Raw genomic sequence first — 15,898 nt, forward strand, 5'->3', positions numbered from 1 at the left:
CAGTTTCTTGGCAGGTAACCACAAGCTGTTCCAGTCGACTCTCCCCAGTTCCCATTCATCTCATATTCTGACATTTCAGTACACCTCTGCATACAGAAGACTGGTTAAATACAAAGAAACCTTTCAACCCTAAAGTTATTACCTAAGTTTTAACAATGGTTCCAGCCCCTTCTTCTAGCCTTGGTACAGGACGTACGGAAGATCTCATAGCAGCTTTTACTGTGCAACTAAGAGTTTCATTAAAAATATTTCTTATCCTTCTATTTTTCAATTTTATAAAATGATTTTATAAAATCAATTAATCAATCAAATAAAGTCAATCAATCTTAACTTATTAACAAATCGATAACATGTCTTCATTGCCTTTCACTAAAATTCCTCTTTCCTGTGAAACCAGTTGTGTTTGTGGGTTTGGGATCTTTTTTTTCTTTCCTCCCCTTGTTCAGGGAGCAGTAGCCCAGCACAGTTCCACTTGATTTTTTTCTGGTGGTGTTACAACAGACATTGTGCAGTCCTCCTAACGCTTTGTCCATCAGTAATGTTTTCACTTTTTTCTTGTTCCTGTTTTAAGAGACACTATTGTTTTCTTTCTAAGGGCTGTATTTTTGTTATGTCCTTCATGATGAGTGAATTCAAAGTACTTTCAATGGCATAATACACTTTGTAGTGTAATTTTGTGAAAATGCTTCTCTATGAATTACAAAAAAGATTTCATTTTCTATTATTTCAGAGGTAAACCCTGAATTAATCAATCCTGGATGTGGTGTTTCTGTCTTCTAGAAATACGTGAAGCTTAACTTTGTTTTTATAGGTTGAGAAGGAAAAAGCAAAGAAAGATGTTCAAAAGTGCAGGCGGTGGCAAAACAGGAATGTGTGGATAAATTAAATAACATCACTAATCGGCAAATGAAACAAAAGATTACTGTAAGGAAGAATGACTGTTTGAAAATGGAGAATGAAAACACGATAGAAGAAAAAGACAAAAAGATTTTTTCATCTGGGGAGAGCTCAAAATTATTAAAATGCCAGTGAAAGGGTAAGCTAAGGAAATAATCTCTAATTCTTATTTGTAGTACTATGTAAGTGTCTTAGGTTTTCTGATACTGTGGTAGTTGAAGTAGTTTCCTCAGTGGTGAAAGCCATAGTGAGCAGTCCACTGCTTTTCAAAAAGTGAAGAAAATTTCTTCTTAGAAAACACTAAGCTCATGATGGAGGTTCAAATTTATGGCCTGCTCTAAAAAAAAGAAAAGGAAAAAAGAAAAGAAAAAAAAACCCCATCCAAATTCCTGTGATTTCCTTGTCAATACTGAGGCAAAATGCATCTTTGAAACCAGAAAGAAAAGCAGACTGGAAAAAGCAGTTATTTTTGTAGGAAATGGCCACCTAGAAAAGAAAAGTAGGAACTTGGGGTTTGCTACTACTCCCTTTTCTAGGTGATTTTAGTGATCTCCGTGCAGTTGGTGTTTTCCTTTTCATTAAGTTAATATGCCCTTTGTCAGGAGAGGGTGATTTGAAGAATCAGTCAGCAGTATGCAGGCGAGCGGAGGTTGTCTTTATTCGGCAGCGCTGGGTGCATGGGGGATCGCGCCACCAAAGTCATGCACCCCGAGGTGACTTTTCAGTCCCCCCTTTATACAAGCTACTCAGACCTATTAATGAGTTTTCCAAGAAATGGTTTACATATTCATTACAATTCTGAGAATTCATTTACATATCTCATGCCTGCACAATGTCCTTGAGGAGTTGTCTCTGCGCAGACTCTATTCCTCAGGGGCCATGTTTAAAGTCTTTGTCTTCGCCACGTTGCATGTACAACAGGAATCTAAGACAGAATGTCCCTTCTGAAGATAACCAACCCAAGGCCTTAGCAGTCTGTGCATCCGTCATGTGGCAGTAAGGGTCCTTGGACATCTCCCGACTTTTAACTAAACGTAGGTGCGTCATCCTTTAGATAAGTGGTACAGCATTCGCTATTCAGAGTTCCCGTTGTTTGTCAGGCAGCACCAGTCCCGCTGTGTCACCACATTTCCTTCTCAACCTGGACTTGGGACAGAGACCAGTCCTGCAGACACCTCGGCAAGGAGGAGCCCTTGATGAGGACGACGACGAGCCGCTTTTGGGTGAGCTCAGAGCTGACTGAAGCACAAGCGAAAAGCCCCAGCTCAAACCAGGCCGCTTTGCTTTTCTTGGAAGTCACAAAGCTTCGCTCTGGTGGGTCTCTTTGCATCGGAAACCCTTGTGCTCCCAACGCTGTGACCTGTGTGGGTGCCAAGTCAGAGCAGTCCGTCGCCGCCTGCCTTTGAATTCAAGGTTTGAACCGCGCAGTGTGGCCAGAGCGGGCACATGCTGCGAGAGGTCACGGACCACCATTTCCCTGGCCCTGCGGCTGAGCCAGCGCAGCCCGCTGCTGTGCCGGGAGCGGTGGGGACAGTGCCGCTCTGTCCCCACACAGCTGCCCAGAGCTCAGGGGAGGGGGCGGCCTGGAAGCGCCTGGGCTCCAGCGGCCGGCCAGAGAAAGCCCCCCCAGTTCTCACGGGGGAAGTGACTGACATGTGCAGGGTTTCTCCTGCTCGGACTGCAACAAGTTTCCCAGGAAGCTCCCCAAGGCGTGGGCGTTTGGGTCTGAAGCCCCCCGGGCCGAGAGCAGGCGCTGCCAGGGAGCTAGAGCCCGCGGCAGGCTGGCCGTCACTCAGCAGGCAGGTGAACCTGCTTCCCCGCGCCCCACTCCATCCACCTCCGCCAGCTCTTACTTCCAGCCTGCTCCCCCCGGCCCGTACCCCCATCCTTTCTCCCCGTGCGGCAGCTGCAGCAGGCGCGTACCAGCCTCCCGAGCCCCCGGCTGACGCGGGGCACTGGCACGCTCAGCCGGCAGCGCTGGCCCCGCTGCAGGAGGGCTAGTCCGCAGGCTGCAGAGGAGTCACTCGCTGACCCAGGGGAGGGAAAGCCCATTTATTTAGGCTGTTTGAATTTGGCACGCACAGAACATATCCCAGTAACGCACGGGAGGCTAAGGGGTTTGTTTTGTTTTTTTCTTTCTTCTTCTTCTCTACAGACATACAGGAAAACTCTGTGCAACTCCCATGTACACACTGCACAAAGGAAACAGCTTTAAGCAACCACCGGTGAAACGTGGAAGCCTTTTAAGATCTCTGGAGCTGGCACAGGAATGCTTTCTACCCCCCATACAAAAGGCATTTCAGTTTCAGGTCAGACTGTCTAGGTGGTATTTCCATGCATTTCTGCAGAATTAAAGAAGCTAACAGACAAAAAGCCCAGATCAAGCCATATTAGTCAGGCTGATTGGTTCTACCACGTTAGATCAATAGTGATTATGAACAAACGGACCAAGTGACCAAAGACTGGGGCTGAGAATACCACTTTTTGAGATGTGGTTTCTTTTCACTGTACTACCCATAGAACTGGAGCACTCTGATAGAAGTATCGGCATTTGTAGAAGCCTCAGAAGCATCTGACCCGCTAGTAAGTGTGTATTAGAGAAACGAAGGTAGTTCTAAATTAAACTATGTCAACAGAAAAGTAGTTGATAGAATCCCTCAGGCTGAAGGAGAACTCAAGGCACTTCATAACAAGAACACTGAACCTCTAGAACAAGTGAACCTTTAAATATTATTACTGCACCGTGAGTTTACAAGAGTGGATTAGGACTATTTCTCCAGAAAAATGTGTCTATTTTATGTCTGTTTCACTTCAGGATTGGCCTTTATTAGTACTGCTCTGCAACTGCTAGCACTAAGAATTTAACCCAGTTTTTGTGCCAACAGGTTGTTTTAGCCTGACTTTCACTACAGGTTTTCAGTTCTGTATAAAGTGGTTACAGGGGAAACTGTTTCTGAGTTTGGCCATTTGACCAGCAGCCTCAAAAAGACTGACTGAATTTTGCTTTTTACAACTCGGAAAATTAAGAACAGGAACCAGTTTGTTCTCACACCCCCACCCCACCCCCACCCCCCTTTCATCCCATGACACGTTGACACTTTGCAGCGTTGGACCAACATTTTTGGAGACCTTTAGCGTTAATCCATTGGGGACAGTATTGGGCTGCTGGACAACCAATGCAAATATTAATAAACCAAGAGAAATCCTTAGATTTGATTTGTTGAGGGTCATTTGTACATACGAGCTACATCTCCAAAATGTGCTTTATTCTACCAACAGCTTCCCTGCAGTTAGTGAAACCCTTGCCTAGAATGGTTGCTTTACATAACTGATCTATTAAAACATGGAATGCCTGTAGAGTTGTGGCACTGCATGACATCTACACGGGACTTGCTTCAAAAGCTACGACCAGGGAGCCTCCTGGCTTCTCAGCAATGCAAGCTTGGGGCAGGTCCTCTGGCCCATTTGCTTGGCATTCATGCTTTATGCCTAAAAAAAGAGGCAAAACACTCAATGTGGTATTCCAGCATGCTAGTAATCAATCAAATGTACTTGGTAGTAACATTAGAAGAGGCAATCGGGTCACCAAGCAGGTAAGCCCTGCCTTAGCTTAGGCATTTGGATGGTTTTCTCTGACGTGTGTCAGGGCAGACATCTGGCTACATGCCAAATAGCAATGCAGAAATACCGGGGAGAACGTTTTCACTCCATCCGTGCTCAGACTGTTCCCCTTTTCGCTGCAGGCTCTCTCAGGAGCGCACCTCTCCTTTCTAGGGCTACCCTGGGTATGGCGGGTGAGGAAGCTACACGCAGGCAGGCTCCAATGGCTGACTCGGCTCCCGCTGGCTCTGGAGAGGTGGGTGAAAGAATCAGAGTGAGCATCTGGGCTGTAGAGACCAGAAAGGCTTTGCTGCTCCAAGGAATCAACAATGGATTCTTTTTTTGGAGATCAGGGAGCCCAACCCAAGCCGTCTGATGTGGAGAAAAGCTGAATTTCTTCAGGATTTCTTTCTTTCTTTTTTTTTTTTTTTTTTAACTTCCACCTGTGCAGCACAGCCTCCCTGGCTAGTTGCAGTCCACTGGCCAGCTGTCGTGTGAAGGCTGGCACTGCTGCACAACGATCCTGTCTGTCTTGCAGGCTGCAAGATTTTGGCCCAGTGCAGCAGGAGGAACTGAAGGGGGTCGGCGCTCTCTGGCTACAAGCCAGGCCGACTGAGCATGAAATCTCTGAATGCTGCAGCAAGATGTTTACTCCTTGGTTAACGGTGTCTGACAGGCTGAACAGAACTTTGCTTCTCCACGTGGAGATGCAATGCCTTTTGAAATGAGTAATGACAACCACATCTCTAGATCAAGCGCATTGTTAATTCCTACTGTTGCACAGGGTGTTTGAGATCGTGTCTTTCAACAGACACAGGCTTGAACGTCCTCTGCCACAGCAGCAGCTCTAGAAGGAAGCTAATGGTTTCTAGCCTGTATGGTGCAGATGTGCTGCTCTGCATGGCACAGCTGTGGTGTCACAGACACTGCAAAACCTGCTCTTGTCCTGCGCACAGTTCTAGTGCCTCTAAAATTCAGTCAGACGGTGTGAGTTTTAGCCAGAGCTCACTTGAGCTGCATCACAGGGCATTTCACTTGTGAAGTTCTCATCTCTCACTAGTATCTCAAAAAACCCAGCCATCCACAACCAAAAACCAATCCAGCATCCAGCTGCTCTGGGAGGTGGCGGGAGCAGCTGACGGGGCTGGAGAGCATTTGCCAGCAGTCAGTGATGCCCTTGCCCTAAGCTGGAGTGGCGAATTTTGATCTAAGTCTGACGCGGTGGCACTGTGAGGTCAGCAGCTCTGTTGGTACCAGCGCATTGTTGGGGTTGCCAGGTGAGGAATGCAGGGCGCTCAGCTCCGCCCCGGTCAGCTCCGGGGCACATTGGTCTGGCCCTAAAGCCAGCAGAAGGACGTGGGTACATGTTCTCTGGACCCTCGTTTCTGTTTCCTGCCAGGAAGAGGAAATCCATCCCTTTTCACCCTGCAGGTTAGGAGTAATCCCTCTGTCCCGATGGGGACCATCCCAAAGTGATGCTGCGTTGTCAGGAGGGAGGGGGCTGGCACCAGCTGTGCTGGGATGGAGCCGGCTGAGGCCGCTGAAATCCCAAACGACTGGGACGGGCCGGGATAGCGATGCCTGTAGTATCAGCTGGGATCTCGCGCGGTGCCCTGGTGTAGAAAGTTGGTCCTGCCGGGGGGAGGCTGGTTCCAGCTGGCGTTGGCAGCCTGCCCGCCTGCCGGCTCTCTGCTGCTTTGTCTGGGATGCTTGGCGAGGCGGGCAGGGAGAGCTGGGCTGCTGGTTGAAACAGCCCTCAACAACCCCCCTGGGGGTTGGAGGCGACGTTTTCATTGCCCTGTCACCCCCTCGCTGCACCAGTGCGGATTCGGCTGGGAGTGAGTTCGCCGCTGTCGGCTGTGAGAAAGGCTCTGAGGTCTCTCCCTGTGAGCACTGAGGTTTTGAAAAGATGCTGATCTCCTTAGTTTTATTCTTATTTTTGCCTCCTCCCTTTCCAGCCACTCCCTCCGTCCCCAACCCACAACCTCTTAAAGAGGAAATTCAATGATGTTGACAGTTAAGGGCGGGGATGGGAACTTCTGATAGCTGAGGGCTTGATGCGCTGATCACGAGAAAGCGCAGCCTGGCACCTCCTGGGGAGTGCCCCTGCGCAGATGAACTGCCTGGCTGCAGCATCGGGGGGGTGGGGGGGTGGGTGGTGTGAGCCACGTGGAGGTGGTGCCCATGGGGGAAACGCACGAGTGGGACAGCGGGGAAGAGCCTGGCTTCCAGACTCGGGACGGGGTTCGGTTAGCGATTAAGAAGAGTGGAGGCAGCAGCATCTTCCTCCGCGCGGGGCTGCACCCTGCCGGCCAGGTCTCAGACCAGGCAGTACAGTCTCCCTTGCGGCTCCGTGTGTTATGGGTGGAGAACCTGAGCGTGGAGAGGAGGGTGGGAACGGATGCCCGCCAGTTAACAGCAGAGGTGGAAAGAGAAGCACCACATCCAGTGCTCCCTTTGCAAGTTTCGTTTCTTCCTGTGGGCATCTGCTGGGGAGATGAGATGGTTAATGACCATGCTTTTGCTTTTTTTTGGCTTGAACTTGGGCCTTTTCCTGGTGTTTGCGTTGCAAGGAGATGGTAGCGTCTTGGTTCTCTGTGTGGCGTCTGTAGCATCATTGCTGGGGTGGTTCTCGTCACTGGAGGCTGGGAGCAGCGACCCAGTGGGATGTGGTCACTGCGTGTCCTCCCTGCCAGGCTGGGCAGAGGCCAGCAGTGCCGCAGGGTGCGGCTGGCAAAGGGAGGCGGCCAGGGCTGCTGCAAAGCTGGGGAAAGCTCTCCCGTGCATGCTTTCCCCTTCCAGGGGGGTGTTCTATTCCAGAGCTGAGACCCTGGATGCACTTCCACCTGCGCCTGGGCGCAGAGATAAGGCCAGGTGGCCCAGGGAGAGCCCAGGTCTTGGCCAAACTGCACCAGGCAGTCTGGAAACGGGCTCTCTTACTGCCGCAGGGCTGCAGGGATTGCCCAGGGTCGTGCAAAAGCGTCCCATTGGACAAGGCATGGGCACTTTGCTCGTGGCTGTCTCTGATTGCATCCCTGGTTTTTTCTTCCCCCTCTTTGGTTCTTCTGGAGCTTGCTGCAGCCAGCGCAAGCAGCCCCTGCGGTGTGGCTGGAGCACCGTGCGCAGGCAGCGCAGCGGAGGAGCGCAAACCTGGGAGGGGGCGGGGGGTGTCAGCAGGTTGCCCACACAACACAGATGGACATGGGAAACTCGCTGCTCACAGAGAGGCTGTTGCGCCTCTTTGTTTTCCCCACTAACTGTTGTTGTGGTGTCTTGCAGGCACAGAAGAATAAGGCAGGATGGATGTCTATGACCCTCAGATGCTGAATGTCGTGCTCTTTGGAGGTCTGATGGTGGTATCAGCCATCGGGATCTTCCTGGTGTTCACCTTCATGGAGAAGGTCCTCCGTCCTTCTGAGGAAGCCTTGGCCAAGCAAGGCAAAGGGCTTAAGAAGACTCAGCAGAAGGAAAAAGAGAAAAAGAAGAAAGAGGAAGCTGTTGAGAAAAAAGGAAAAGGAAAGAAAAATCAAGAGAAACCTAATGGACAGGTCCCAGAGGCGCACCAAAGTGCTCCAGTGGTCAGCTCTGTCACCCTAAAGAAAAGCAATGTTCTTCCAGCCCATGAGGAGCAGAAGCATAATGGACCTGTCAAGAAGGTGGCTGCATCCAAGAAGAAGAGCGAGCCAGGTAAGGCCAAGTTCCTCTGCATATATCCCCGTCGGGTAAGCCGGCAGAGGGATCGGAGAAGGGCTGGAGTCATCTCGTTCCCTTAGCAAAGAGCTGGAACGAACCTGCCTGGTGAAAGGCAGGAGACGACCTTGCTGCTCTGCATCACTGGCACCGCTGCGTGGAGCGACAGTCCCCCAGCGAGGCTGTGTCACAATGGAGTCCAGCTTCTGATGCCCACCACGTCTCTGCTCCCTGGCTTTAGCAAAGCGTGCCCAGCTCCGTCTGGAATCGATCAGTGTGATGGAGGGCGGTGGCAGGGCGGCAGGAGCAGTAGCAGAGCCAGGCAGAGGTGGCAGCTGGCTCAGGGAACGCTTGTCTGTGGTGAGCGCCGTCCCCAGCGCTCGTCACGTTGCTTTCAGTTAGAGAGGTATCAAACTTGGCTGTGGACATCTGGGCGGTTGCTGGCATGAAATGGCAGTTATGGGGTTGAAGTCAACTGAGGCGATGCTACTCAGCCCTGCCGTTGGCTCGAGCGCTCCCAACCCCTCCTCTCTCCTCCCCAGCACCTGCGGACTCGGATGGGCCCCTCCACCTGCCCTACAAGACGCTCGTGTCCACGGTCAGCAGCACGGTGTTCGGCGAGGGGGAGGCCCAGCGGCTCATCGAGATCCTGACGGAGAAAGCGGGCATCGTCCAGGACACCTGGCACGCGGTAGGGCTGCCAGCAGCGTCGCGTCCACCAGGGCTGGGCCAAGCCTCCGGGGGTGCGGAGGGGTGAAGGCAGCCCGTTTTCGGGCAGGCTGTCCCCCGAGGGGCAGCCTTAGAGACAGGAGCTGAATTTTCCCTGGGGCAGAGGGCAGGACCCTGTGCGTGTGGGGTGGAGGGGTTGGATGCGGAGGTGGTGGTCCCCGCTGATGTGCCACCCTGCGCCGGCAGGCCAAGCAGAAGGGTGACCCTGTCACTGTCCTGAAACGCCAGCTGGAGGAGAAGGAGAAGCAGCTCGCCACCAAGCAGGAGGCTGCAGCCGCTGCCAGAAACAGGGTGGAGGAGCTGAGCCAGGTAAGTGCCGCGCAGCCCTCCCAGCACCCCTGGCACGGGCTCTGCGCCTCACGGCTCGCCGTGTGCCTCCCTCTCCCCGCGTCTTACCCGCCCTTGGAGGTGAAGCCCAGGGGTTCTCTGGGCCCTTCATCCATTTGCTGTTTTCTCCCCCAAAAGGGGAGGAGATGCCCACCTGAGCTCCTCTCCTGGGCCTGATCCAGCCCGGGGAGGCACGTGCCCTGTTGGGCAGCCGCAGCTGGAGGGGCTAAAGCCGTGCCCGTAAGAGACTGCAGCTTTCTGCTGCTTTCCGGAGGACAGTAAAGCCCTTCTCATCTCTTGGCAGAGCCCCTGAGCTGAGAAGGTGTTGATCAGTCCCTTTTTAAGGAGCCTGGTGCTCTTTACAGCCCCCTTGCCTGGCTCAGCCCCTTGCCTCCACCTCTCGTTGGGTGTTGAAGTCAGAAGGGACCCCCGGCGTGTCGTGCTCAGCACCTCCTGCCCCGCAGCCGCCAGGACCCTGCTGCAGCAGGTCCATCTGCCTGCAGGCAGGAGAGGAGAGGGCGAAGCCACCCTGTGCACTGAGTGCTGTGCTAAGCCCCGGCCTGTGCAGGCAGCCCAGGGCAGCGGCACGGCATCACCCAGCCGGCCAAGAGAGCACCCCTGCCTTGGCAGGGGGCGGAGGGGGGGTGTGTTTGGTTTGTGGGGGTGTTTTCTTTTTTTTGTTTTCCTGCTTTGCCCCAAACTTGATGTGATGATATTGATCCTGGGGCCGGGGAGGGGAATAAAATTCCAGGCTGTCACTCCTGTCTCTTAGCTGGCCCAGTGTGGAACAACAGTGGCATCCAGTGGCCACTGAGCCCAAAGCTTAATGCAGGAGGAAATGTAAGTGCGGAAGGGTGTAGCTGGGCCTGGGGGCAGCGCCGAAAGGGTTACACTTCTTAAAGTCTTCTGAGCCAGGAGGCCACTTGTTTCGAGTCCCCTTAAAGCAGGGGAGTTCCTGCGCCGAAACTGACCGGGTGGCTTCTCTCCTCGAAGGAGCTGGCGGCCGAGCGGGCCAAGGCGACGGCCGTGGAGGGCAAGCTGAAGGAGCAGCTGCTGGCCCGCGAGCAGGAGATGGCAGCGGTGCAGGCATGCGTGCAGGCCAGCTACCAGGACCATGTCAGCGAAACGCAGCAGCTGCAGGGCAAGGTGAGCCCCACGCGGTGCTCTGCAGCTTCCTCCACTGGCTGCCGGCTGGCCCTCGGTGGCAGCTGCCTGGTCTTTTGGAGAAGACCGAGGTGGGCGAGGGGGCCAGAGCCTCGGGGAGGGGCGAGAGCCCCGCAGTGCTCCTGAGCCGTGGTGCTCACGCTAGAAGAGGGATGTGGGAGCATCCTCACGGGATGCAGCAGCCGCAGACACCTCGCTGTGGCTTCCTTGCCAGTCCCTCTTGCCCATGGAGTGGGCTCCTCAGGGGAGAGCTGAGGGGCTGGCAGCAGCGGCATCAACCCCTGTTGGTCTCTCCCTAGATCCGCACCCTGCAGGAGCAGCTGGAGAATGGCCCCGACACGCAGCTGGCTCGCCTGCAGCAGGAGAACTCCATCCTGAGCGATGCCTTCTGCCAGATCAGAAGTCAGATGGAGAGCAAGTAAGACTAGGGGTGGGGGTGGGGGCAGAGCCTGGGGCCGCCCTCTGGCAAGCCCTGGGGGGGGCTGTCCATCATGATTGGCCACCCCCTTTCTGGAGGGTGCTTCTACAGACGCCCCAGCTAGCTGGAGGTAGAGGAGGGAGTGAGGAAGAGATTGCCAAATGGCTTCTGTGGGCCTGGCAGGGGAAACAAGGATGCTTTTCCCAAGTGGAAGGGCAGGGGAAGCCCTCTCTGCTTTGGAGTCACCTGTGCTGATGCTAGCGGAGGGGGCAGAGGGGACCAGAAGGCACTGCAGCATTTCTCCACACTTCGGAGAGCTTGTGCTCACCAACTTCAGAAGAAATGTCGCTGGCTCTTTGATGGGAGCGGTGCTGCAGAGAAGCGAGACCTGCCTGGTGCATACAGAACAACCAGGAGCTAGGGAGAAGAATTTGGCGCTCCTTTTTGTAGAAAGTCTGAAATGGCTGGTGATTAACAGTGGTCAGTTAATTACAGAGCAGACGCCAGCTGCTTAGAGTGCTTTCTCCTGTGTCTGGGAACACAGATCCTTGCGTCTTCTACTTCATGAGAAAGAAATGTCTCCTGTGATGGAAACGGAGCTTTTGAAATTGATGTGTCAGCTCCTTCCACCCCATCCCTGAAGGACCAGGCGTGTCCGAGAAACAGGCCAACACAACCGTTGAGATGTTTCAAGCCCTGTTACCAGGCCCACCAGGAGGATGTGTTCCCCCTGGGTAACGCCAGGGATGCTTGACTGGCCTGCGGGCTGGAATAACGCTGCTTCTGTTGGTGCAGGCAAAACGCTGAGGTGGCCAGGTTACAGGAGTGGTGCGGCAAGCTGATGAACGAGCTGTCTGAGAAGTCAGAGGTGCTGCGGCAAGAGGAGCAGCTGAGGAAGAGCTGGAAGATGAAAGTGGCGGCCTTGGAGAGGCAGATGGAGCAGCTGCAGGTCAGGCAAGCGCCTGCAAACCTGCTCCCGCCGGGTGTGAGGGTGGGGGGGGAAGCCTAGGTGGTGCACCGTGCTGGGTGGTAGCCTCAGGTGAGAGAGGAAACCCAGTGGCCCCTGCCAGCGGGTGCTCACGAGGACGTGGGTGCTCCCTCTCGACTCTGAAGCCCTTGGTGCAGGAGGTAGAGCTTGTGGCTTTGTTATTGTCACCGGGGTGTGGCTGGATTTGGGGGTTTAGGGGTGTTTAAAGGACACCTCCCAGGTAGAGCCTCTGAGCACGCCGCTGGAGCAGTGGCGCATCGCTGGCTTGTGGCCGCCGAGGCAGCTCAGTGGAGACCTGAGGTGACCCGAGATGTTTTGGAGGGGGGAGTGTCGCCAGACGGCCAAGGGAGACTCAGGCAGACGCCTTCTTTTGACTCCCATGTAGGAAAAACTAGGAAAAAAAAAAAAAAGAAAGAACCGGGGCCAGGCAGCAAGCGAACTACAGGAGCGACTGAAGGTTACCCAGGACCAACTGGCCAAAGGGAGACTGAAGAAGTGTAAAGAACAGCTTCAGGAAACGGTACTTGTGGTGGCCGCAGCCATCCCTCCCCTTGGTGCTGGTGGAGGGCAGGGGGAAGCGCGTGTCAGGCAGTGGTTGAAAACCGGAGACAAGGTGGCACTTGCTGCCAGAAACCATCTGGGTGGCTTTTGGGAAGCTCTGGGAGCACAGGAGATGGTGGCCATGGTTCTCCCTTCTCAAAAGGCAGGACCTGGCCCATCTGTGAAACGCTTTGATGCTTGAGCTGCCACGAGGATAAGGTTGAGAGCCAGTTGAGTAACCCACCTCTCTTTTCCTTCTCCAGGGGGAAGAGGACAGTTTGAAGGAAGGGACTTCAGTCTGACGAGTCTGTGACCTAGACCTTACCGTCACCTTACCAAAATGCCTTACACATTCCTAAAACGAAAACTAAAAATATATGCCTGATTTACTGTAGAAAAAAGTTGCAAGCCATTCGTGACCTAAAACCTAGTTTTGAAACTTGACAAAGTTGTATAATATCATTCAAAAAGACCTGTGCAAATACAGTAATGGAGTACTCCAGGGAGAACTAGTTCCCTCCAACACACCTCCTGCACTTGCTGGACACCCACTTGACTCTTTTTTCCATCTTTGAAATGCGCTGTCTGGATGTACTGCTTCAGTACTATTAACAAGGCGACGTGAAAAACACGTGGCTAGCAGTGCCTTTTGTCTGATGTCTGAACCACAACTCCTTCCCAGGCACAAAAACAAAGGCGGCAGGCAGGCTGTAGGTCACTACCTACACCAGCTAGAATCCAAGTCTCACGAGTGATGATGACCTCTTTATTCCTGGTGACATTTACATAATAATAAATTTCCAGGAAAATTAGTGAGCAGCCTTAATCAAGCAGTGAGAGAAGGGAAGATTTCTCAAGTAAGCATTCTAAACTGGATATTCCACCGAACAACTGCTCTAGAAACAATTTTAAATAATGAAATTTGCAGAAAGAAGAGAATAATGAAGAGCAATACCAGGTGGGGGATGTAAAAACCAAATTGCAGTGTTTGATAAAGAAAAAACAAGTAACATGCATATTGGGATAACCATTATCAAGAAACTGTTACTAGCCGACGTGGTGAAAGAAGTCTTGACACTCTAACTAGCAGTTCTGCAAAGGACCTGGGGGTGCTGCAGTGCCCAGTAAGGCTAATGACACCTTGGGCTACACCAGGACGAGCGTGGCCAGCAAACTGGGGAAATTTCATTCCCCCTCACTGGTGAACCTGTACTTCCAATGCTGTGTCCAATTTTAACCCTTACAGCTGCGTGTGTGGAAACTGAAGAGCAGTCACACTGCACAGCACCCCTTTCAGATTCCTTTTTATCACTGTGTTCATAGAATCTTACACACCAACTCTTCAGTAATCTAATATAATAGGTAATAATATTTTCATCCAAACAGCATCAGCCTAGCCCACACAAGTCTGGTTCCCAAGCTATCCCTTTTTTTTATTGTTTGGTCTTTTAAGCGAACATGTTTCTGACCATGGATTCACCGCACCTGTGGACAGGCCCTCCACTCAGGTCTGATACTTCTGCAGCTTCAGAGTCCGAAACATTGTTTGGCGGAGAATCAAAGCTACCAAAGCTGACAGACGTGAAAGTTTTGCCTTTTCACCTCAGTTACTGAAAAACGCCAAAACTGCTTCATCTCACTCACTACTTACACGACTTACGAGACACTGACTGGACTATACCTATACCCAGCTGGAACCATGATGGGAAGCTGAGGTACTAAAACTAGCAACTCGCATGAACGGGGTTTGCTGGATTCACCTTCCCCAAAGAAAGCAAGCGTTTCAGCCTTCACATAGGTATGCGGCCAAGGAGACTGAACGAAATAGAGGCAAATTCCTCTTGATCAAGCATTACAGACATGTTCTATTTCCACTTTAAGAAGCAAATAAAACATTTCTTAGGAGTAGGAGTGGAATAAAATATGCCCATTAAAGGCCAAAGCCTGTAAAAGTCTAGGACAGAAATTCACTGAGGCTGAGAGGGCAACACTGGATCTGAACTGTTGAATGTACTAACTCTTTTCATGTAAAGAACTGCTCTTTAATTTGCTGTCTTTTAGGAAATCGGGAAAGCAGAATAAAGCAGGTTTCTACTAAACTGTTACTTCTATGAGGAAGACAGTTCAAGGCTCAGTGCTGGTCACAAGAGTAATTAAATGCTGGGAAATACCTGAACGAAACAGAAAACAAAACAGCAAACATCTTTGTGTCACTGTAAAAATGTTCTCTTCATTTCAGAAGAGGATGTACTAGAACAAGTTGAGAACAATTCCAATGCTAACCAGAGGTGCAGAGCAGCTGCCACGCAGAGGAAGCTACAGCAGGGCTGTACAGTCAGGAAAGGCGACTACTGAGGCGGCTGTGATAAGCGATGCGGAAAGTCACAAGTGACATGCAGTAAGCAGCCAGGGATGACAGCTGAATGTCCCTTCTGAGACGGAAATGGGGAAGCATCACATGAAACTACTAACAGCCACGCACAAAAGGAAGCTCTTCGTGCAGGAATAGCCCGTGAGCAAAGTACCAGCTTGGTCAAAAGGTCCCGTAGGCTAAAACCGACAGTTTCAAGGGCTGACTTCAGTCCACAGAGCAGAAACCCAAGATGAAGTACACAGCATCATCGCAAGTCCTCGGGCTGAAAGTAGCTGGAAAGTATAAGCAGGAATGCCCTGCTCTGTTTGCGGGCCTTGTTCTTGCTCTTCCCTACACATCAGATTACAGCTGTTGTTTTGAGACTTGACACTGGGCAAGACAAACCTTTGATCTGACCCAGCAGAGCTGTTCTGATGCTCTTGTACGAACAGTGGAGGAATTTGCTCCCCCTCTGCTCGTATAGAGAGGAACAGAGCGGTCTTCTGTGCACGCCCACTATTCTGTCACAAGCTTGCTCTAAAACACATGGTACCAACAGCCGCTGAAAGCCTGAGTGCTTCCAGACTCAGGGATGAGGAAGAAAACTGTGCTGGAGCCTGATGTGAGGAGTACAGGCACAGAAGCCTCCTCTGGAGAGTTCGGCACCTGCCATGACCGCAGGCTCTGGACAAGCAGGGTGTTAAGTTAACCTTCCCTCTCCTGAGTTTGGGAGGAGGAGACTAGTTAAAGAGTAGTTCTAACAGAAAGAGGGAATCTGTCAAACAAAACGCTGAACAGTCCCTGAATTGCTTTTCAATTGCTCAAAAAATGAGGCCAGTTATTTAACCAGTTACGGTCCAGGACCAACATCAGGATTCTCACAAATATACAAAACCTCCCTCCCAAACAACTACGTGGTTCATGCGCTTAATTCCCCCAGTTCTTGACAAGGAATTTCAGGTCACGGACTCCAAAGGCCTTCAACAAGGGACAACCTATCATTCTAAAAACGCAGTTCAAAAATTCTCGAAACTGACAACATTTAAAGTGCGGTCAACGCTTAATATATTGAGTGGGCACCAATTAAGGAGTACTGCCGACTCTATGCACTAGCACAGGGATGTGCTCTTCCCTACACAGTACGGAGCAGAACAGTCTAGTCTAGGCTTGAGCTATGCAGAGGCTTGATCAG

The 15,898-nt window shown here is 51.9% G+C and overlaps 1 protein-coding gene across 6 annotated transcripts; it reads left to right on the forward strand.

Moving 5' to 3' along the window:
* The first annotated feature begins 816 nt into the window (after positions 1 to 816).
* LOC130159628 (ribosome-binding protein 1-like) lies at positions 817 to 12,785 on the forward strand. Of its 6 annotated transcripts, none has more exons than XM_056361436.1 (12): positions 817 to 1,036; positions 1,998 to 2,120; positions 3,053 to 3,206; positions 4,641 to 4,753; positions 7,777 to 8,184; positions 8,730 to 8,878; positions 9,103 to 9,225; positions 10,237 to 10,389; positions 10,707 to 10,825; positions 11,621 to 11,774; positions 12,199 to 12,333; positions 12,617 to 12,785. In XM_056361436.1, exons 5-12 carry the CDS (start codon positions 7,797 to 7,799, stop codon positions 12,653 to 12,655), a joined length of 1,260 nt encoding a protein of 419 aa, XP_056217411.1. In that variant the 5' UTR covers positions 817 to 1,036; positions 1,998 to 2,120; positions 3,053 to 3,206; positions 4,641 to 4,753; positions 7,777 to 7,796; the 3' UTR covers positions 12,656 to 12,785. The 6 variants fall into 6 exon arrangements, with proteins under 6 accessions (XP_056217411.1, XP_056217412.1, XP_056217413.1 ...); XM_056361437.1 differs by having other exon boundaries at positions 4,672 to 4,753; XM_056361438.1 differs by having other exon boundaries at positions 2,002 to 2,120.
* The last annotated feature ends 3,113 nt before the right edge of the window (positions 12,786 to 15,898 follow it).

Source organism: Falco biarmicus, chromosome 16 (genome assembly GCF_023638135.1).
Source record: "Falco biarmicus isolate bFalBia1 chromosome 16, bFalBia1.pri, whole genome shotgun sequence".
In the NCBI taxonomy this organism is placed as follows: Eukaryota; Metazoa; Chordata; class Aves; order Falconiformes; family Falconidae; genus Falco; species Falco biarmicus.